The 23,968-nt window shown below is 40.5% G+C and overlaps 1 protein-coding gene across 1 annotated transcript; it reads right to left on the bottom strand.

Moving 5' to 3' along the window:
- Positions 1 to 3,447: 3,447 nt before the first annotated feature.
- On the bottom strand, positions 3,448 to 23,968 carry LOC139738343 (steroid 17-alpha-hydroxylase/17,20 lyase-like). The gene is made up of 10 exons (XM_071648980.1): positions 23,848 to 23,968; positions 19,387 to 19,595; positions 18,590 to 18,763; positions 17,508 to 17,601; positions 10,601 to 10,759; positions 9,823 to 10,034; positions 7,962 to 8,084; positions 6,823 to 7,062; positions 5,345 to 5,443; positions 3,448 to 4,560 (listed from the first exon to the last, which is right to left on the bottom strand). Exons 2-10 carry the CDS (start codon positions 19,556 to 19,558, stop codon positions 4,304 to 4,306), a joined length of 1,530 nt encoding a protein of 509 aa, XP_071505081.1. The 5' UTR covers positions 19,559 to 19,595; positions 23,848 to 23,968; the 3' UTR covers positions 3,448 to 4,303.

The raw sequence follows: 23,968 nt of genomic DNA, 5'->3' as shown, positions 1-23,968 counted from the left end.
GGCCCGGTGGCCCGGGGCCATCAAAAATGAAAGTCGGGCCACCAAATTTCAAAAAAGGGCAAATTTGGTGGCCCGCCTCGGGCCACCAAAATTTTTTGAAAAGTATGTCAATAAATTCGTAATTTTTTGCGCCGGAAATTAGCAGTTAAATTTATTCAAAGGATTGATGAAAAGGACTGAATGAATGCCTGAGAGTGAGTGTTGCAAGTTTGTTGAAGTTTATTTATGAGTAGATATGTCCAACTTCTAATTCTTACTATCATAAATCTTAAATATTTTACTCATTAAAAAAAAGGACTCTTAATGTTTGTTATTGTTTTTTTTTTCGGGACACCAAATTTTTCTCTCGGGCCACCAAAAATTTGAAATTGATGATTTTGGTGGCCCCATCGGGCCACCAAACAAAAAAGTTAGTGTCGAGCCATGATATATATATATATATATATATATATATATATATATATATATATATATGAAGAGTTTGTTTGCAAACACCGATAAGTCCATTTTTGAAGATTTTTAAGTACGGTCTCTGTGATAAAGTACAAAATAATACCTTTTATATATTGGTCACTTTGTCTATACATATCAAGGTACGCTTTTGAAGTTATGGTCAAAAGAAGCAAATATTTTCTTATTATTATCTTTATTTTCTTGACCTTTAATCGCAATCATCTCCATTTGGCAAATATGGACTTATCGGTTTTTGCGAACAAACTCTTCATATATATATTATGTGTCTTTAAAGATATCAAATAACAATCAGATTAGTAATAGCATTCTTCATCAGGTGAATTCATGAATAATGTATGGTAGATAAAGCAAATGAGTGAGTTTAAATTCAAGGTTATAAAACCTCTATACTGATAGACAAATCTTTCGAATTTTTATTATGTTGTCGTCGGAAAGCCCGTGTTTGATTTATTAGGCGCAATATTTTCATGATGGTAAATAATCTTTCATTAATGATAATTGTAAAGCCACAAGAGAGAATTTCATTATTTTTTTCACGCTATAAACACAAGGCAAATATCAAGTGTACATGTATACCTGACTAGGATGTCACAAAAGCAAGCCGATTTACATTACACGAGGACCCATCTACCAATGAGTATAGGAAGGACCCTAATCCAGGTTACATCACAAATATACTTGAATTTCTGTCTAATTCTTTGTGTGATGCCACATTTATTTCCTCTCATAGGTTTGTGTGTGAAATTAGTTTTCTTTGTGCACATGTAGTGGCACATAAAGGGTCAAAGTGCAAGAGCATCAGATCGTAATATGCCCGTTTCATTTCAGAGAAATCTACGGCGCTAAATCATTGTAAATTGCATGTATTTTAGGATATAGACTTAGCCTATCTCAACATTTCACCCGATTACTGGTATATATGTAAATGTGAAATAGACTCAGAATATGCACAAAACTTTTAAAGACAATAACTATTTTGCATCATGATTTTATTTTCTATATTCCTTTACTATATGCGAAGCAAGAAGGTACGTACATAGTACTATCAATGTTATTGTTCACTGATGAAGCCCATGCTTGTTGGGGGTTATACCATGTACTTATAATACAGACATGTGACAAATATGATTTGTTAAAGTCTGCATATTGTCATAAATCAATGGGTATTCTCGAGGAGACGATGGCGGTCCTCCAAAGCACACGTGTCATTTATGTGACACTGAACTATGGAAATCCTGCCTCACCACAGAAAGGAATCGACAGTTAAGAACTATCTTTATTTCTCGAGCTCTATAGATGCATATGATTTTTCTTTTCACTCCAGCATCATTTCATCACGTGAGCTTCCCAAACGAATTTATGAATACATTAATTTGCATGGTGCATATTCATGAAAATATCACGCACTACACTAAAAAATACAAGCAAAGGTGGGAATAAGAACACAGCATATACTTTTACTCCGTAAAATATCTGTAAAATCTTAAAGTCAGTTGCTATGATACATTGACAAAAAAGCATGAATTAGTCTATAACACAATATCGAAAAGTCATTAAATACATTGCTGATGATGATGCTGATAATGATCCATAGCATTTATATGGCGCAATATAATCTGTTTTAAAAACATTCAAAGGCGCAGACTCCTCTAAGAGAGTTATAGCTCCAATTACTCAAGAGGTGAATGTGTTAGGCTCCTACATCATTTCATTATGGCACTGTAATGTGACAACGTCAAATACAGACGTTTGATTTACAGAAACATGGAAAATACCAGACGCATTGAAAGCAATCGAAATATCCACAGTCTGTATTGTTTTTAATTCTTACTTATATAAGCCAACGGACTGCTATTTACATACAAAGTCTTATTCTGACACAAACTGACTAAAAGACTTTAATGGATATTCTTAGAGTTTGGCAATAATTGACTGCGGTTGAAAAAAGAAATATGTTGAGTTCTTTATCAGTCCTACGGATATATTTCTAACCTTTACAAGTTGTAACGGGTTGTGATTCGTCTTATGACAATGTATAGGGACACGACAAATAATTATACAGTCAAACCTGTCTATAGCGGCCACTCAAGGGAAACAACAAAAGTGGCCGCTATAGACAGGTGGCCGTTATAGACAGGTTGGCGGCCATTTTGAATTTCATTACTTGCATTTTATAATAGCCGAAAATACCGCATGTTATTCTTTAAAAAAAAAATCAAAAACAACCAACATATAAGTTTGCATGTGCAGCAGCTCTGTTATTATGGGGATTTTCGTTGTGCAATTCACTTCATTTTTTTTTTTTTTTTTATCATTGCCTCCTTCTATTCTTTTGATGTTAAAAATAACATTTCGGGCCTGAGAAGTGCTCTGGTTCATCCCTATATACCGTTTGGCATGAACAGGGTTCACGAGAGCTGAGTTCGATGGAGGATTGATAATGTGTAAAATTTACGTAAACTATAGAAACAATACCCAGACAAGTACCATGTTGTCCTTATTCAAAGGGACTTAAACACTAATTAGTCTGCATTTCGGTAACAGTCTAAGTTGTTATTAGGAGTTGCCTTTGCCTTTGTAGCATCTATTCAGGGCTGCATTACTAAAGCCTAGATCTAATCTAGTCAAGTTGGTGGTAAGACGGGTTTTCGTGGCAAAGAGCTGCATTAATTTTGTCAATCATGTCTGTGTGATTGTGACTGAGCTAGGACTCGGTAGAAATCACGCAATGAACGTAAAAGACATCGTACTCATTGCTGATTTAATGGATCAACTCAATTTTTGTGGCCGCTATACGCAGGTTGATATTCACCACGGGAGACAAAATGAGTGGCCGCTGGCCGCGTTAGGCAGGTGGCCGCTATATAAGGGGTGTATAATATAGCAATTGCGTTCGGGGGATTTTTTAGTGGCCGTTATAAGCAGGTGGCCGCTATAGAGAGGTGGCCGCTAAGACAGGTTTGACTGTACAGTGTTTTTGTTGTAGCAAGATTTTACACTTGTAACAATGAGCTTTTCATGACATTATGTTCCTAAATTACGTTGAGACAGACAAGGAAAAAATCTAACACTCTCATTCAGATGAAAAGAAGCTTAATTCTTGCCTGTCAGCAGAATCTTGCTCCTGCCTTTCTCAAGACTTTTGTTATTTCCTTTTTGAGAGCAATGCATAATTACTTAAGAATATAAAACGAAGAATTTGGGCCAACAGTTCGGCTCGAAAAGCAAGAACGACAATGATGCAAATCAAGATTTTTATGTTGGTTTAAAATCAAGCTGGGTTCTCGGCTTTTTAACTATATTATGGCTTTAAGAATAACATATACTGGTACAGTAAATATGCGAATGTCATGTGTATGAGTGCAATACAGCGTGTTCGCAGAGTATATAAATGCATTAACATATCTACAATGACGATGCCAAATGTTAAAACAGAAGAAGAAAAACTACGGTAGGCATTGCTTGCAACTATATGAAAGCTGAACACCGAAGCGTACAATATAGGAGAGTTTAAAGATTATATCAAATGCCAAAAGATGATGGATCATAATATTGTGTGAGAGCGAATCAATCAGATACCTACTCTCATTAACAGCTTTCTGGAGCTCAAGTTTTGAACCCTGATTAGCCAATCATGCCTTTGCATGAAACAAATTTAAAGTGTCAGTATCGGAGTGGGAAATCAAATGAAAGAAAGCATGAGCAATGAATGCATTATGATGTAAGTGTAACTGATTTACTTATTGTGTCCTTAAGAGATATATTTGCGGCTGCACTATATAGTAAAGATTTACACTACTATTTCCAGTTGCAACGTTTAATATGGCTTCTATTTCCTCTCGCTGATTACGATTTTGTATGATGTCAGCAGACGCCCGGCGGCTGTCTTAGGGATGAGGTTGATAAGGCTCTCACTCTCCTTGCCCGGTATCTTGGAGAAGGTGTAGTTCTGGAGGAACCAGGAGAAGATGAGGAAGAGGTCGGCCTTAGCAACCGCCTCTCCGAGACAGCTACGGCGACCCGCTCCGAAGGGCATGAAGCTGGGAGGGTGCTGGCGGACTGTGCCGGCCCCGTCTAAGAAGTGCTCTGGTAGGGAGTGGAAGAACACACAAAGATATGTCTTTTAAGAGCAAAACATGCACTATAGTATGTTACTGAATTTAGGTTTCAAGTATTGTATCTAATAGTCAGCTAAAAAGGTTCCTACAAAAACCCGAACAGTACCACAGTACTTCATAGCAGGCTCTCTCGATAACACGTTTATCATTAATTATAGTCATGACAGTTGGTGGTATTCTGCATCTTTTGCCCATCAGTATACAACGCAAATTTGCAGCATTGGGTGTTGTCATCGACTTCATTCGTATTTACGTATGCTATGGTGTGTGATGTACTTCGTTGTTGTCGATATTCTGTTTTTCGTGTCATCTCCAGCCATCTCGTCAAATCTCGGCACGTGTCGGTACATATCGAGACATTTCGGCAAATCAGAGCACATTGCGTCGACACTTTTTTTTTTTGTGGACACGCCGCGCCGATTCAGTATTCCGACTGAAAACACCCCATGTAGACCATTATGAGCTTTATTTCTGAAAGATTGTTGTTTGTTTGTTTTGCGTTTCTCCAAATCACTAAAATCTACAGAGAGAATACCGACTACATTCTGCTTTTTATTTGTGAGATTAAAAAAACAAAAACAAAACAAAACTAGTCCTACACTCTCACATGGACTTTACACGCAAGTTCGGAGACGCTACATATATAAATCACAAAAATTGCACTTTTGTTTCTTTCTGAATAGGATCGATATTCCCTGAAGGCACAGAAATGCCCAGCATAATGCTGAGGACCAGGTCCTATGATTGCCTACCTGGCTTGAAGGAGTGTGGGTCATCCCATTCCTGGGGGTCAAAGTGCATCGAGTGAGTGTTCATGATCACAACGGCGTCTTTGGGGATGATGTAATCACCTACATCAAATCAAAAGAAAAATGTGAAAATAGCTATTTCCGTGTCTATGAGCGGCGGCTATAGTCATCATATTCAATAAAGAAGGAAAAAAGTAGTCTCGACATTTCATGAAAAACTTGCTTAGTATCTACATGTATATTGACTATCACCAGTGACTGTTGTCTGCCAGGGAAAGACTCCAAGATGCTGTGGCTCAATGGACAAGACTACGGGCCCTCAATTTTGAGGTCATCGATTCAATTCCGCTGAAACCAACCGCACCCCCTTGGCAAGGTACTGTACGTTGTCATCCCATTTCCCCAGAACACTGACAGCCCGCCTTATTGTTGTTTGTAAAACACAGGATCGCTTTCTCACTGGTTACGTTAAATCAGGAAACTCGATTCAATATTTTTGTATACAATATGAAGAATTATGTTTCATGGACAATACAATATTGATAACATGTCCTCATATTCAAGAATGTTCTAAATCAAAGGACACGCAACTCTGTCACTCCGGTCATACGTCACTTCGGTATATATGAGACAAATATTTTTTTCGTTCGGTAGATCTGAGAAAAACAAATGGTTGAAAAAAAATCATTTTATATCAGTATATTGACTTCTTTTTTTTTTCGTTATTTTAGCAAAATTGTTTTGTCATGGGAGATAACCAGAGTGCATGGCTCTCTGTGCTATGTTAATATTTCCCCCCAAATATTGTCATGATTATGATTCCTGTATTCTACTAGTATATTGAAGGTGTCCTGAAATAAGCCAGTTCGGAGATAGCTTATGTGCACATGGGTACAAATGACCTTTCATTTTTCTCAGTTGGTTAGGCACTTCACTCAATTCAAAGCGACATAATGCAGCTGCTTGCCCAACATGGCAATTCATGGAACTCGTATTCTAACAAAAAATGAACCTGTGTAGATGAAGTGACCAGAATGGTTCGTTGATCAACACTTAGGGAAGCATCTATTTCATTGTGCTGTTTTGAAATAAATACCAGGCTTTTTGTCAGGTGGATGTACTGGCAGGCATCATTAAATTTTATAAGGATCCATGGATAATCATAGCATTGCAGATGCTTATCTCAGTGAAATTAAAAACCAACCTGTCTCTCGGTACAAATGACCTTTTTCTGCTCATGCTCAAACTGGAACCCGAACTGGCTTATTACAGTGGAATGGAATACACCGCTGGGTTACAACTATATTAATTCGTTACTTTACGTGGAAAGTAAGTATAGCGCATTCGAAAAATAAATTTCTTTCGAATCTTCCGCATATAGCCAGGAGGTGGTGTTGCAGCATTAGATTCAGTCAGTATCAACATACATACATCGGAGGGAATGACTTGAATATAAAGCGCTTATACCTATCGATACTCACGTATCTTGGTATCGCACATGGTCGAATGCGGCAGGGAGGTAGGAACGATCGTGCTGTACCGCATCACCTCATACAAAGTGGCCTCGGTGTACGGCAGTGTCCCACGGTCCTCGATGGTTGGCACACGGTCACGGCCGACCACGGAGTCGATCTCCGCCTGGGCTTTCTTCTGAATCCCAGGGTTCTCGGACATCAAGGCGAGTGCCCAGTACAACGTCTCAATGGTAGTCTGTGTTCCAGCTGGATGAATTCATAAAAAAGGAATGAAATAAATATAAGAGACCCACTGGTTCTACTAGTGCTCACCTGAGTATCGGAACTTCATCCTTCCCGCATTCTTGCAGACATAAACTAAGAGGAATATAGAAAACTTCGGAGACTTTGGGGGTCTCCATGGGACATGATGTTCATTATCTTGTATATTCCATCACATTGGCAATGGTGCCTGCCAAGTTTGTGATTAATTTGACCACGCGTTTTCAAAAAGAAGATTAAAATTTGAAAAATTTCCACTAATTTGGTCGAGGCCCGAAAGAGGGATCTGCCACAAACAATCTACAAAGTGTACATTTCTTACGTGACACCAGTTTCATAGCCCCGAAAGAAATGTTCTTATTATTCGAAGGCATTTGCGCGCTCAATATTGATAACGTGGCACTTGCTGGGAGATATCATGTGATGTGCTTTCGACCAACCCCCACCCCGTTTTGTGATTCTAACTGTTGATGCCGCTATATTGCTATATGTATAGTGTTCAGGCGCTGATCATTCAGTTGTGATTGATTATTTACACCTAAGACCCTAAAATCATATATAAATATATATATATATATATATATATATTTTTTTTTTTTTTTTTTTTTTAAACTGAAAAGAAAATGAAATGGAAAATGCCTCGCAGTGTTATTTTTATCGCCTGTTTGCAGATACTGAACAGATCGTCATCATAAATCATTGGCCTTTCATTGTTTAGTTCTGGGCACTATGGTAACCTTAATGCCAGTCGCCTTGCGTCACCAAAACGTAATCATACCGTTGAAGAAATTATTAGAAATACTGTAGTCTTTTGTAAGAGCGAACAAAGTAATGCCGGTATTGAGATGAAAACAAGAATAAAAAGTTAATGTCATCGTCTTTACCGCCAAAGATGTCCAGAAGAGTCTGCACAATGTGGACATCGGTCAGTTTGTCCACGTTCTCTCCTGCTCGCCTTGCATCTTCTTGGGTCTTCAGCAGCATACTGTAGAAGTCGCTGATGTTGTCTTGAAAAAAGAAGAACAAGAAGGAATGAATCTTTCTTCATTCATCCTGTCAATAATTGTAAGTGTAAGTTGTTTCGGACGCTGCGATCATAACTGATCTTGAGAGTAATTCAACCAATCTTTAATTGAAAACAAAAAGCACAATTTTTCTGAACTGACGACAAGTTTCAAGATTGCTTAAATAAAGTCAAGAACTGAAATACATGTAATGAGAACATCAATATGCAAAGGCTTTCAACTGCGAAGAAATGCTTTGATTGAATAATGGGTGCACGCTGTAAGGGACTCTATTACACCAGTTCTGTGAAAACTTCATTAGTTTTCAGTTGAAAAACGTGCTGTATTAAGATACTTATTATGACAATATAGTGTTTTAAAACTTAGAATAATCTTTCTCCTTCTTAAATTGCAGAACTTATTCATCACCGCATTCCAACACGAACTCTTCGATTATCCTCACAACATCTTTTGTCAGTCTATCCTGTAAATACACAAACGCAACATCGCTCTTGGGAATTCATTATCTCTTTCAATTAGAACCATATCTTCCTTTGATTCTTTCAAGAAGGTACTGGAAACAGAAATACCAAGTATTGATGATTGTTTATGTCATGATTGATATGCTATGTCAAGTGCATAGAGAATTTTGTTAATTATTATGCGCTTTGTAAGTGTGAATTATCATTGTTATCTTATATAGAAGTGGTTCTACTTTAATTGTTTATATTGATCCACCCATATAGCGAGTTAAAATCGCAATTTTAGATCCAATCTACTCCAAATGCACATGCAAACTAATCGTCAAAGAGTTTCAACTGCCCTTAAACCTGATCGCGGCGAGTGCCGGCCGGCCAGAAAGAGGGATCGAAAAAACAGCCGGACTGCGATAAAACAGCCGGACGGAGTCGTTAAGCATTTTTCCCCAAGGACTTTATAGTTTACGTGTAACATGTAGTTGTCAGGATTAATCGCTGTAAAACATGTAATACCATACATTTGAATACACATACACTTATGCACATTACACATATACAGAGTACATTATACACATACACATTATACACACACCCGCATCAATACACATTATACACACACATGTTTACAGACACTCCCCTCAAGCGCATGTTTGATATACAGCAAGAGGTTATTTCCTTGTGGTAAGAATCTGAATTTTACATATTTTAAACAATTTGGTCTTATGTAAGGTTGTGTTTTTTGTGGTAGCATTTGTTGTATAGTAAAAGACGGTTTTGTTATGTTCTGTGTAGGTCTATGCACGTTCTTCGAGTACAAATGGGAGCAATTCAGTACTGAACAAACAAATCATAATACGCTTGAATACACACACGCTAAATGCACACACGTTAAATGCTCACACACATAACCGTATACACTTTAGTACTACATTGTATAAAGATTGTGATGTTTAAAGACACATCCTTTAGGCACCTCAGCAGCTGTTCGAAATGCACGAAGAGGCATTTTACTCGTAGCAAATTATCGGAATTACATTTTATGCATTTTACCGTGTATGTATAAAGAATTGCAATTTCATGTTTATATCTGCAGTACAAACAGGTTTGTTATATTCATATGTATACATCATGTCTTTTATGTACAATTGTGAGCAATTCAGCAATCTATATTGCTGCGAGTCACGATTTCAATAAACCATGAATAATAATAATAATTCGGAACTTGTGTTGCGCATTAATTGTAAATGTGCAATATATCTTACCAGGGTCATAGGTTTGCTTTTTGTGTTGATCAAGTTCGGTTTTGATGATATTCTCGAACTCTTCCGTGATTTCTTTGATCCTCCGTGGCCCGCTGGTAGGAACGTACTTGGCCCAGGAGAAGAAATCAGCTGCAAGACCGAGACCGAACTGTGCATTGAGCTTGTCGTTTACCTGCATCCATTCCTTCACTTTGGGGTCGTGAAGGGCGTAGCTGGATTGACAAAGATCAGCAGGATTCATTCAAAAGTTTATCGAGATATTAAGGGCACAAAGAAATTGTAAGAAAGCAACTATAAAACTGCTATTGCTGCTATAATCATTATTATTATTTTTACTACTACTACTACTACTACTTCTACTACTACTACTACTACTTCTACTCCTACTACTCCTACTACTGTTATCTTTCGGCATTTCAGACATGCATACATCGACAAATACAAAAGAAAAATGATTCAGCATATGTAACAAAGAATGAGATAAATCATAACAAAGACTGACAACTTTCATGTCATCTCTGAAGACAAGCCAATGAGAATCGAGTAATAGGAGCACCAATAACCCATGCACCATGCAGCAATGGTTGCATACAATGTTGCAATGATGGCATTGAGCTCGTCCAGTGTCGTCATTTAACTGCATCCATTCCTTGATATTGGGGTCGTTACGCTTTAATTAGGAATTATCATTAAACAATTAAAAAACCCATACACATCACGTGTGTATAAGTGCTTATTGTGTATGTTCATACTGAGATCATGATGATTTGTGTAATACCTCTTTCCAAAGCACATCTGTGAGAGGACATTGAACATGATCAGAGTAAGGAGGAGTCGAGGGTCGATCGGCTTCCCGTCATTCTCGGCTAGCTCCTTCTCCACCTTCGGGTACACGCTGGAGACCAACTTTTGCAGGGGCTTGCCGGTCGCAAAGTGCCTTGAAAATAGAACAACAAAATGCACGATATAAGGCCATAATGATGATGATTATTGCTATCATTACTGTTCTCATATAGCCCATAATACCTTTGGCAAAAGGTCTCTATGTGCTTTAAAGGCAAAAAAAGATAAACAGGAAAAGATAATTACAGAAAAAATCTTCTCCTTCTTGGTTGTCTCTCGAAGTCTGAGGAATACTCGGTGTTGCGCCCTCGTCGATGTGTTCGCATGTGACTGCGTAGTCCAAAACTGGAGGTACACAGGCGGTTACAGGTGGGACATGATGCCAGACGATGGGACACAGGTAGATGCAGCTTGATGCCGTCTCTCCCGAGCAGCTGCAAGGCGTTGGCGGCGGTTATCTTCAAAGGCAGTTACAGCCTTCTTTGTTTGGCTCGCCATCGATATCTGTCTACAGCAGCTGTCTCAAGTTCACGGGGTTGTAAATGCACCCATTTGAGGTTGGCCTTGAGATTGTCTTTATAACGTTTCTTGGGACGGCCTTGATTGCGATTGCCCTGTGACAGCTTGCTATATAGAGGAGGTTACGAGGGATTCTTGACTCTTCCATGCGGATGACATGACCAGATCATCGAAGTTGAGCTTGGAGGATTTTGGCTTCAATGCTCGATGTCCTGGCTCTGTCCAAGACCTCTTGGTTTGTGATGCGATCTTGCCATCGAATATGCATAATGGACCGCAGAGAGCGCATGTGGAACTGTTCCAGTTTTTTGGTATGCCTGCGGTACAGGGTCCATGTTTCGCAGCCGAAGAGCAGAGATGACAGGACAACTGCGTTGTACACCTTGAGTTTGGTTGAAAGGCGAACGTTTTTGTGTTGTAGGACTTTCGTGCGTAGTCTTCCAAGTGCTAAGCTGGCCATCTGTATTCTTGCTGCTATTGTCAAGAGTACCGTCACTGGAGAGCGTACTGCCCAGGTATTTGAAGCTTTTGACATTCTTAAGCTGTGTGCCATTAACAGTGATGCTTGGCTGGAAGGGTGCACTGTTCGGTGCTGGCTGGAGGAGGACTTCCGTCTTTCTGATACTAATAATTGTAAGGCCAAACATCTTCGACGCTTCAGAGAACTTGTTGACGATCAACTGTAGGTGGTTCTCTTCATGTGCCATCGGAGCACAATCATCTGCAAACAGAGCTTCAAGAATGAGCCTTTCCAGCACCTTTGTCTTTGCTGCAAGGCGTCGCAGATCAAACAGCGACCCATCTAATCTGTACCTGATGTAGATGCCGAGGTCAAGGTGTCTGACAGCGTGGAACAGGACTTGTGCGAAGAAGAGGTTGAACAACACGGGGGCGAGCACACAACCTTGCTTTACACCATTGGAGATGGCAACTTTTTCGGATAGTTCACCGTTTGACAGAACCTCATCAGTCATATTTTCATGGAACAGTCTAATGAGTGTAGTAAACTTTGCTGGACAGCCAAGTTTTCTAAGAATTGTCCAGAGTGCTTCCCTGTTGACACTGTCGAATGCCTTTGTTAGGTCTATGAAGACAGCATAGAGGTTCATGTTCTGCTCGATGCACTTTTCCTGGACCTGTCTCATAACAAAGACCATGTCGACTATGCTACAATTGCGTCGAAAACCACACTGAGTCTCAGGGAGGTTTTTCTCTGCAACTGTGGAGATCAGCCTATTCAGAATGACATGGGCAAGAATTTTTCCAGCAATGGACAAGAGGGACATGCCTCTGTAGTTTCCACAGTCTGCTCTTGAGCCTTTGTTTTTTGAATAAGGCAACTATAGTGGCATCACGGAAGTAAGCTGGCATTTTTTCTTCATTCCAGATACTGGTAAGAACATCGTAGAATGCCTCAAAGGCCCGGTCGCTGAGTGCCTCGTACACCTCTGCAGGGATACCGTCATGGCCAGATGCCTTTCCTGGGTTCATCTGTTTGATGGCTTTCTTGACCTCGGCTATGGATGGGGGAACATCAAGTTCCTCTTTCAGTGTATGCTGTGGGACCTGATCAAGTGCGGCTTGTTCAACTGCAGACGAGTGATTCAGGAGTTGACTGAAGTGTTTCTTCCATCTGTCATTTATGCCAGGCCTGTCCCTGATCAAGGTGGTTCCATCTGCTGACAACAATGGACAGGAGCCTGATTTTACAGGGCCAAACACTGCTTTGATGGAGCTGAAGAACTCTTTAGATTGGATCGAGTCAGCAAAACTCTGGATCTCTTCAGCTTTTTTCTCCCACAATTGATCTTGCATTCTGCGCAGTTTTTGTTGGACCTTTTTCTGTAACGACTTGAATCTGTTCCTCTTAGAGATGGAGTCATTGTCGTTCTGCCATTTCATGAAAGCCTTGTTCTTTTCGGCAAGCAGCTCATCGATGGCAGCATTGTTCTCATCAAACCATTCCTTGTGGTGTCGCTTCTTGAGGCCAAGTTCTAGCTTGGCAGCGTCGGTCAGCACTTCTTTCAACTGGTTCCACTTTTGCATTGGGTCTCAAGTCAATGGTCCAGTGGAAGACAGCTTTTCATTGAGCCTAGATTGGAACTTCTGCAGGACGAAAGGATGCTTGAGTCTGGCTGTGTTGAAGGCAGTACGAACAAGCTTTGATCGTCTATGGTAATGGGGAGCTACGTGCAAGTTCATGGTGGTGCGGACAAGCCTGTGATCTGTCCAGCATTCAGCTCCTCGCATGACCCTGGTAACATAGACGTTCCGAAGATCTCTCTGTCGAACAATGATATAGTCCATCAGGTGCCATTGTTTTGATCTGGGATGCATCCAGGTAGTCTTGTACTTGTTTGCCAATCTGAACACTGTGTTTGTAATGACGAGGTCAAACTCAGCACACTTACTCAACAGCAGGAGGCGGTTGTTGTTCATCTTGCCAACACCATGTCTACCAAGAACCCTGTCCCATCAACCATGGTCGCTGCCTACTCGAGCGTTGAAGTCTCCTAGAAGGATGATTTTGTCAGTGGCCGGAATCGTATTGAGTATGGAACTGAGGTTATTGGCATAAAACTCTTCGATTGCTTCCTCTGAACTTGTTAGCGTTTGAGCATATGCACAAATGATTGTTGCATGTCGCTTATGACTGAGGGGTAGTTGTATCCCTAATGTCATAAGCCGTTCACTGATGCCAGTGGGTAGGTCTGAAATTTGTCTCATCAGACTGGTCTTTATAGCCAGGCCAACTCCATGGATCCTGTCTTCCTTTTGGGCTTTGCCTTTCCAGAAAAGGTGTAGCCAGTGGTAGGTTCTGTGAGTGAGCCTTCCCCTGCAATCCGAGTTTCACTGAGGGCAGCAATATCAATGTTGTAGCGTGACAACTCTTTGGCAACTAGGGCTGTTCTCCGTTGCGGCCTTGCTGCATCATCTCTGTCCATGAGGGTACGGACATTCCATGCTCCCAAAAGCAGTTTTATTTTCTTTCTGTTTGTTTCCTTATTTGATTTCAACCGCTGAGTTGGATGATCCTGTCAGCCGCGGTAAACTGACCAGATGCAGTAGGGCAGGCAACGTTTAGGCCACCTTTTCTAGGCCCCTCCCTTACTAGGGTGAGCAGTGCTATCCTAAAGAGGGCTGCTCAGTCGCCCTGGATGCTGCCGAACTTCTCTGCTGCCCTGGGTACATAGAAGAGTGACCACTTGCCCAGAACCGCTTACGTGTGGGATTGCGACTACAACTGCCAGTGGTCACCTCCACCTGTTGCTTCACCGCTCCTCCATCGCCGCAGGACTTTTACAGAAGTTGGGTTACGTGGGAGGTAGAGAGCACAACGTAACCTGTGCGTGAATGGGTTTAAAGTGGGAGAACTGTTGCACTGGAGCAAACCCACTCTCTCGGCCTCAGAAGTCAGGTTCCAGTGGAACGAATATACCGTTACGTCTGGGGGCTTCGTTGGCTGCAGTGGATGGCCAGGTCTTCTTTCGTGCTCTGACATGCCCTTCGCACTCCACAGTGCTTTTGCTGAGTCACCTTCACAGCTGTTGAAACACAAGATTTCTTCCGCCTGGTCCGCCGAAACAGGCTTGGTTAATTGGTTCAGGTGAGCAAAGTCCCTAGATGGATGGCCTGCCAAGGCTAACGAGTTCCACCTGCCCGGGTTTTGAAGGCAGAGGTTTCCTTCTCCTGAGATAGATTTTCAACCAAGGTGTTCAGGGTTGAGGGTTCCACCAGCCCAGAGTGGCATGTTTTTTTTTTATCGGGGTTGTCTCCCCTAGATCCGCCATGTTCAGCCGTGGTAGGGGCCCCTCGTACAGGCACATGGTTGGTCTTCGCCATGAGGGAAGCTGGTGTTTTTTGTGACTAGGTCCCATGTATTGCGCTACTCATGGTGCTGGATATGGGGAGACCAGTCTAGGACGCCCAGGGGGCAGAAGGGGCCACCTAGTAAAGGTACTACTCCTCCAGTGATCCAAACCCCCACAGAAACAATAAAATGCTGCATAGATTATCTGACAATCATTATGTCGCTTTTTGAACAGATTTTTAAGGATGTTTTGAACTTATTGATGTAACTTGCATGCTTAACATCACTTGGGATGCTGTTCCACAGTTCTGGGCAGCATGCTTGAATGAAACTACGTTTACCATAGCAGTTTGTTGAAATGGAGTGCATAACATGTAGATCCTCCCGTGACGACCTAATAACTCTCCTAGGCTCATATTTTACAAGAAGTTCTGAGAGATAAGACAGAGCAATTTCGTGAAAACATTGATAAACAAGGAAAAGTAGAAATTACGCGGTGCGTAATATATGTCCCCGCCGGAAGTAGCATTTTGTAGCAAAATGTGCAATATAGGTAAAAAATCAAGGTCAAAGGTCAAAGATGTCAAAGGTCAAAATTCTGTGTAAAAGTTTTGAAGCCCTCACCTAGTGCCATCACATAAAGCAAACGGAATCGAAATCGGGTTAGAAATGGCGAAGGAGTAGCATTTTATAGCCAATGTACAATACAGGTCAAAAATCAAGGTCAAAGGTCAAAGAAGGCAAAGGTCAAAATTCTGTGTAAAGTTTTGAAGCCCTCACCTAGTGCCATCAGATAAAGCAAACGGAATCGAAATCGGGTTAGAAATGGCGAAGGAGTAGCATTTTGTAGCCAATGTACAATACAGGTCAAAAATCAAGGTCAAAGGTCAAAGAAGGCAAAGGTCAAAATTCTGTGTAGAAGTTTTGAAGCCCTCACCTAGTGCCATCATATAAAGCAAACGGAATCGAAATCGGGTTAGAAATGGCGAAGGAGTAGCATTTTTAGCAAAATGTACAATATAGGTCAAAGGTCAAGGTCAAAGGTCACGACTGAAATTCTGTGTAGAAGTTTCAAAGCTCCCTTGTAGTGCTATCATATAAAGCAAACAGAATCAAAATTGGCTCATAAATGACAGAGAAGTAGCAAATTGAAGATTTTGATCACACACGGACGCACACACGGACACACGGACGGACGGACACACGGACGGACGGACGGACGGACGGACACACGGACGGACGGACGGACGGACGGACACACGGACACACACACGTACGGAGCTCGTTTCATAGTCCCCTGCTCGAACTCGTTCGGCGGGGACAACAAGCAATAAGATCTTAAATTAAATACGTGATCTGATAGGAAGCCAATACAAGGCCCCTCAGACAGGTGATACGGTTTCATATTTCTTGGTCTTTGTCACAAACCTTGCAGCAGCGTTTTGAATGACTTGTAGTTTCTGGAGTTGGTGATGATGATGTTGATGATGAGGAGGACAATGACATTGAAATTCATGATAGTGATAGAATCAATATAGGGTGTAGACCCTATTGAAAGGTTTCTTGAAGGACAATGATATAGATGAAAACAAAAACATTGCAATACTATTAAGGCAAATGATGATGATGACCAGCATTTACATTGCGCCATTTGTCTGTATAGAGAACATTTAAAGGCGCCCGGCTCCCAAAATATATCACATATACAGAGTTGATAGAAGCTATAGCAGCTTGTAGGCATGTCACAGTTATGTTGTTTACACTCTTGTCTTTGTTTTTTTTTTGTCCTGACATGTCTGTTTGGAAAGATGACATGCTTTGATTTACTTTATATCTTACTTTGAAATTTTGGAAGTCTCAGATTTTGAGTTAATTGTAGGAGATGACTACTAAGCACCGCTTTTTAGCAATTGGTTTAGTGGAACCTAATTTTTTTTTCAGATCATAAATGACATCACAAATTTGGTTTGAAGCTATGTATATAGCGGCTTTAAATTAATTAGTTACCTCTAATTAGCATCTTACACTGTCAACAAATATGTACAAATATGTTACTAAAGATCATCTATATTTGTTATATTGTGTTCTGAGAAAAAAAAAAGCAAAATGAAATGAAGTGAATTGAATGAAATTGATATAATGTCAATTGTCACCATCATTACATCTTTGTTGTTATTACTATGAACGTTGTTTTTAACAACTTTAATCCCACCCTTATATACAAGCCTTTGATGCATCAGCGATAATAAAACAATATCTAACACAAAATAACTTGCTGTAATTCCTTGCAAAATTTTGCAGATACTCTCTCGGTTGCATTTATATGACAACTTTGTTTCAAAATTATTGTCTGTGTTTTGAGGATACAAGTCGGCTCTATTCAATCCTGTAAGAGTTTCTAACACATTAAGATTTCTTGCCTTGAAATAAGACTATTTTATGGAGTAAACGGTCAATATCGTCCGACCATGGAGCTACATAGCTCAATCACTAGCTCAATGGGGTTTTATACCTGAGTGCAGTGTGTCCAAGTTTCCGATGAAGCTTCCACGTATCAGAGTAAGTGCTGAAGGCAATGTCCTTAAATCCATCCGTGAACACGTCGACTGCGATGAATTATCAAAAAGTGCGAGTAAATAGTTTTATCTAGGGTAAAAGAAATGAACTTTGACTCTTCTTCGTAAGCATTGTATTAGTAGGCCTACATCATCGCATCTCTACAATCTGGCTCACGTAGCTTATGATTCAAAGCTGCATTTCTACTGCAAAACAGCGTCCATCAAAAATATCACAACCATAATTATAATTGCTATTTATCTACTACCAGTACTCCTCCCCCTCTGTAAATTTGAAATGAATGGAGACAATTACAATTACTGGAATAACCCATAAAGCGAATACTTCCCCCACTTTCACATACGTAAAGCAATAAAGATCAACTCCCCCCCCCAAAAAAAAAACAAAAAAAAAAACAAGTTAAGTAGGGAAATGACGGAATATGTTGCCAGGCAGGATAGCTTGTTTATAATGTTAAAGACTTTTTCTTCAAAATAATATGTACACTGTAGAGGATTTCCCCTCAAAGAGAGAATATTTCTGCCATGGGAGATATCCTTCCCAACAAGGTCATTTCTTCTGACAGATTCTTTTGAACACAAGAGAGTAGGTAGTTTAGAGCTAAGGAGTGCTTTTCTCGACACGAAGATTTCTTTCCAACAAGGGAGTTTCACTTGAGGGTATGACGTCACGCGGATTAGATATTACATTCCCAGCACGTTATGTACCTATACACGGGGGGGGGGGGGGGGGTGGTCTAGGGTCAATGGTCAATTTGTGTTGTCATTTCTTTTAAATTATACCATTTTGTTTTCCATTTTCCAATTTTTAAGATGAAAAATGGGGGGGGGGGGGGCTTCAGCCCCACCTCCCGCGGGTCCAAAGACACTCAGCAAACATAATCATCTCCAATATAACTGTATTATAATGTAAATAGCACAGTATGCAAGAATCTTCTGCCATTGAAGGAGGCAGACTTAATCAGAAAAAAAGAAGAAGAAGAATATAGCTCTCGATAAAACGGCTACCGTTTCTTACACGTGTAGAAATCAGGACGTCCTGCGAACTCCACACCCTGCTTTATCACAGCCTCCTTTATGATGTCTTTGCGATTTAAGACCACCATCCAACGCTGTCCAATCTTGAGGCCAAAGATGTCACCGTACTTCTTGGCCCATTTACCAAACACTACCTCTGGGCTGTCATTCATATCTTGAATATAACAATGAGAGACGGAGAAACAAATTTGGCACAATTGCAATGGCTTAACGACGCTCAACACAACTCTGTTCAGATAAAATTGATTTTGATCGAGGAAGAGACCGGAATCAATCAATCAATCAATCAATCAATCACACTCACTCACTCAATCAATCAATCAATCACACTCACTCACTCAATCAATCAATCACACTCACTCACTCAATCAATCAATCACACTCACTCAATCAATCACTCAATCAGTCATTCTATCTATCTATCGCGATATATCTACCAATCTATATATTTTAAAAACTATTACTGCATGTCTGTCTCTCTGTACATGTGCATGTGTATTTGCACTAAGAAACATGATGTGGTAGGGTATCATACAGTTTACACATTAAGAAATACAGGTATGGCATATTCCCTAGACGAGACAATTAGCATGCAGGGACGGAGAATTTATAACAGAAATCTCTTACAGGACATCCTATAAAAGAAAGAGAAAAATACCGACGGTTTCCTATCAAAAAAGGGAGAGAGAAAGATTGGAAGAGATGGGGAAGAACAGAGCGAAAGACATACAAAACAGAACCCGAAACTACACACACCATCCATCCTATCTAACTCACCATAGATGCTACCCACGATGGGAAGACCCCTTGGCCCGGGCGGGAACTTGCTTGGTCGGCTGACGCTCCATATTGCCATGGAGACCAGAAGGACTCCAAGAGTAGCTGTGATGGTCAAGCCGTTGACCTGTCCGAGACTGGACTCCGTTAGGGTTCCGAGGAAATCGATCATGGTGATGACTGCAACTGACGTACTTGACTCTGCTGATCTGTACAGTGTTTATTGTGTAAAATATTTGGATGAAAGATATCTTGAATTATCAACGCATTTAAACAGATCTGTGTAGACGTCTTATACTTATCAAGATTGCACAATCACTATCGAAATAAAAATCTAGGACAACGAACTGGACTTATTCAGTGTAATTTAATCTTGAACCTTGAAGATAATATAATCCTGATAGGAGTTTGTTCATGAAGCTAATATAAATGAGATGGATGTGTGACAGGCAGTGAGAGTATTAAAAGTAGGTAAAGTGATAGTGGAAGAACATGCAGTTTTATGTACAGAGAGTGGTTTAGAGTAAATCTCGAGCCTAGAGGAGGGTGCATCTCTACCATCTGCAAGTGAGGTAAAAAAAAAAGAATAAGAAGTTGTAAATTTTAGTTATTTTTCACCAAACAGTTCTCGAAGATTCGATATACAGATGCAAATGAGTGAGTAGATGCCATCCCTTCAAACTTTGCCATACAGTTTGTACACAAAATCCTGAAATTTTCTTTTTCTTTTGTTCAAACGCAATTATGCCCCATAAATCCTACTATGTGTGACTGATCATTTTTTTGGAAGTATTCAGTCAGGAGTAATACTATCAGGTTTTAAATTTGTACACATTTTGGGTCTTTTTTTTTTGCATATAATCAGAAACAGATAGTGAGATGATGACATCACCAGCTCACTAATTTACATGAATGCTTGAAAACTGGATTGCAAGAATCAGCACAGCTTCAGAATTTAATAACTTCATCAATTTCGACGGATTTTGATCAATCATTATTAATCCAAAGTTTATTTTCTCAAGGAAAATAGTTTGCAGTTCAACTTTTGTCTGCTGGGGTTACAGCTTCAGAGTACTATAACTTCGTCAATTTTCAGCTGATACTGATCAAATTTGCACCATTGTGCTCACAAAAATTTTACTCCTTCTTTCAAGGCGAACGTTTTGATTGGTCCGGATTTGTACAGTACGGTATCCATTGAAGTTTATAGGAACATGATGCAAAGTTAAGAGTACAAGAAAGGATGATGAACGAGGTTAAATTTCCACCAGCGGTCTCCAAACGGGCGATAGTCCTCTTCCCTACAGAGAGACTAGTTACGACAATTGCTGTTGTCAAACCGTATAGCGAGTTATAGTGCGGTGGTCACTAACACGTCAGTCAGTCATTCAAATATGGGAGTTATGCGAGGTGGAAAGTTGTACATTTCTTACACTTGCTTTTGAGTGGTTCTACATCATTAGGCTGGTGCGCGATTTGCGCTCAAACTGTGAGCTTGAAAAGCATAGAATTTAGCTCGCCAACTGTATCCTGATCAATGGCAAGAACTCATCGTTGCTCTTAGAAAACTTTGCTTGTCGTTTTTGTTTCCACACTTTCTCCGCGTGCTTTAGAGCGGGGGGAGGAGGCGCTTCATGCAAATCACTTTGCTACTGGACAAAATAAACACTGTTGATGGTAGAATTGTTAAGTAGTTCAAAACGTTTGCCTTGTCTCTCCAAGGCCACCAAAGGTCCCTTGAAGAGTTAATTGGTTATATTATTGTTATGCTCTGTCGCCCCAATAGCGCTACGTACACTTGGACGAAATCTCGCACACGGTTTGATGTACCGAGTGTATACGTTGCGCTTCCACGATGAAAAAGAAGGTGAGAAAAAAAAAGAAAACCCAGTCAAAATCTAGACTATAAAGGGAATCTCTGATACACGGAGTGGAAAAACAACATTGGCAGAATTTGAGAAGCTTTGTGGGACGCAGAGCAGACTTTGTACCCTAGCCCGTAGACCCTATTTGACATTCGAAAGCGTTCAAAGGCACTTCGCAGTGCAAATTTGTTGACTGTAGTGCTGATTTTAATATTATAACCTGATCTCCAAGTATGAATATCCAAATATGAGAATAAATTCTATAATTGTCTGACTTTTTCTTCAGATTAGGACGTACTTGCATCCGCGCCCACAAAAACTATTCTAAACAAGATCATGTAGGAGACGTCGTGTGTTAATCACTGCTATCAATTTTTATCATTTTTCTTCATTAAGGGAAGGCATTGGAATGCAAAAATACCTTTTGATCAAGTTTAACCTAAATTAGCCTCCTCTTGCTTTGATTTTGCTCCATGAGCACATATACCAACGGCGTAAATCCGTACTGGGGAGTGGGGGGGGGGGGGGATGATTGGCGAATGTCACCATCACCACGATTACAAGCCCATAACCGGACCGGCGCAGCCCTGGGGGGGGGGGGGGGGGGGGGGGGGGGAGAAGTTTGCAAGTCTTTGATAAATATAAGGAAATAAAACGTCAATCTCAAAAGTGTACAAAGTCTAGCGAAAGGGACCCAGTAGCGGAGCTTTTGCATATTTATGATTGCAATTCAGCGATCCGGTGCATAATTCTGGCGGTAGCAAATGAATTGTCTGCCCCCAACATTTCCGCAGAGGCGGGACAAATGCCCCTTTAATTGCCCCCCCCCCCCCCCCGAGATAGATTCGACGCCCCTTATAGTTAATCCCTGGGTATGCCCATAGATGTATCAGAGTCATCGTTTTAGGAATGACTCAGGAAATGGAGGGGGGGGGGTTCAATTATGGCGGTATAGTTTTTGTTATTGTTTGTTTGTTTTCGTACATGGTCCCGAGTTGCTCACTTCATAGCATGTTTACATGTAAGCCTATGCTATTTGACGTTGTCAACGTCTGGACCATACCTTATGTCGATATTACTTTCTTCGCGAGCGAGCGAAGCGAGCGAGAGCTTGAGAAAATTATGTATACAGTATCCTACAAGATAGAATGCTGTTCAGCTCTGTTACCTGTCTGAAGATGGGCGTACGAACGTCATGCAATATGCAAAAATTGATACAATCACATTTCTGCTTCCTCCATCTTTTTTCTCAAATATCAGGGGGGGGGGGATGATTGTACAGGCCATCACCCCCTCCTCCATTTCAGGGGTTGGGGGGGGGGGGTACACCCATGACATACAGTATTTAGTTTTGTGCCGTTCGCGTTTTGTGCGGCGTATGCAGTTGTTTGTTCATACCCATGTAGTTTGCAGAACTTTTTGATCTGTTGTTTGCTTTTTTTGCATATCTTTACAGCGATGTGGCGCAATACCTTTCGTTTGTGTGTTCGCATATTGGAAGAGCTTTACTGTACACGGATATCGCAGCATTTTCCCTCTCCATATTATTAGCAAAGAAGACCTGATAACTGAGATAAACTGAAAAAAAAATTGTTCTAATGTTGAGTGACAAACGTATTGATAGAAAAGGAAGACAATGCAATTCAACGTCAAGCGCGATGCTTATATTTGAATACTAGCTGCAGTACTGATTGCAAATAACCAGGGAGGTGCTGTAAAAGGAGACCCCCACACACACTTAAATCTCTCTTTTGTACTAATGCTCCTGTCGAGAAGGAGTTATACGCTCTATTGGAGGTGTAAAATTGGCTTTTTATAAGAATGGATAACCTCTGTTCAGGTTTTTACCAAAATTTCAGTAACTCCACAATAATACAGCGCACAGCAGGTCGCTGTCCCTTTCAATACATTCGGTAGAAATCATTTCATGTATGTAAAAGGAGCAGAGCAAACGAACAAACAATCTTTATAACTGTATAAAAACGCAGCTGGGAGCATGTAATAACAAAGCCAGTGGAATATAATACTAGCATGCAATTGCCATATCTACAGAACCTCATACGCAGAAATTTGTACACACTGCGAAGAGATTTCCCTTCTCCTATAACATTACCCTGCCATGACCATTGGCAAGCTTGAGGTACATGTATAAGGCTTGAGGGGGGAAATGCCATCCATGGTAGCTCTGTGTATATACCTTTCGAGCTTAAATTGTTATCCTCCGGGCTGAAAACCCGTCCCCCGCTCACGTCAGAGTTACGAAAAACAAAAACAAGAGTCATTGAACTACAACATAGTACATTGCATACAGAGCGTTGTATGAAAGAATTAGAACACTTCTAATGCATTCAAATTCTCACCATATTTCCGAAACAAAGGTGAGCTTCGACAAACACGAATTCTGCAAGACACTTGTCTGACCGATCAACGTGCCATGGAAATGGTTTAAAACTTTTGACAAAAGCATTTTAACTATATGTAACAGGTTCGAGAAGAGTTGTTGGTGAGGTTATTGTCAGTATGAATAAAATAAATGTGCATAATTAATGAAACTATACAACGCTGATCGGATCTTATCCAAGCTGTGTACACTCACCCGTCCTTGCCTACGCCCAGCCGAGAAGACAAGTGAGACTCGATCTCGTTTCAGAGCCGCCCTTTATACAGAAGTATGCTCAGTGCAAGGTTACTTCAACCATGGACCTAGCAACTTTGGA

Source organism: Diadema antillarum, unplaced genomic scaffold (assembly GCF_040938485.1).
Source record: "Diadema antillarum isolate AM-2024a unplaced genomic scaffold, OU_Dant_1.0 seq00000738_RagTag, whole genome shotgun sequence".
NCBI lineage: Eukaryota > Metazoa > Echinodermata > Echinoidea > Diadematoida > Diadematidae > Diadema > Diadema antillarum.
The sequence above is the reverse complement of the archived record's forward strand: the minus strand, read 5'-3'. Positions and strand labels throughout refer to the sequence as shown.

What these genes read in the sequence shown, in the direction of transcription:
- LOC139738343 (XM_071648980.1), bottom strand. Translation starts at nt 19,558, where the DNA reads ATGATCGATTTCCTCGGAACCCTAACGGAGTCCAGTCTCGGACAGGTC. An exon ending in ACGTCCTGATTTCTACACGT is followed by an intron (nt 17,602 to 18,589) that starts GTAAGAAACGGT and finishes AATTCATCGCAG; the next exon opens with TCGACGTGTTCACGGATGGA. An exon ending in CAGATGTGCTTTGGAAAGAG is followed by an intron (nt 10,035 to 10,600) that starts GTATTACACAAA and finishes TTGTCAATCCAG; the next exon opens with CTACGCCCTTCACGACCCCA.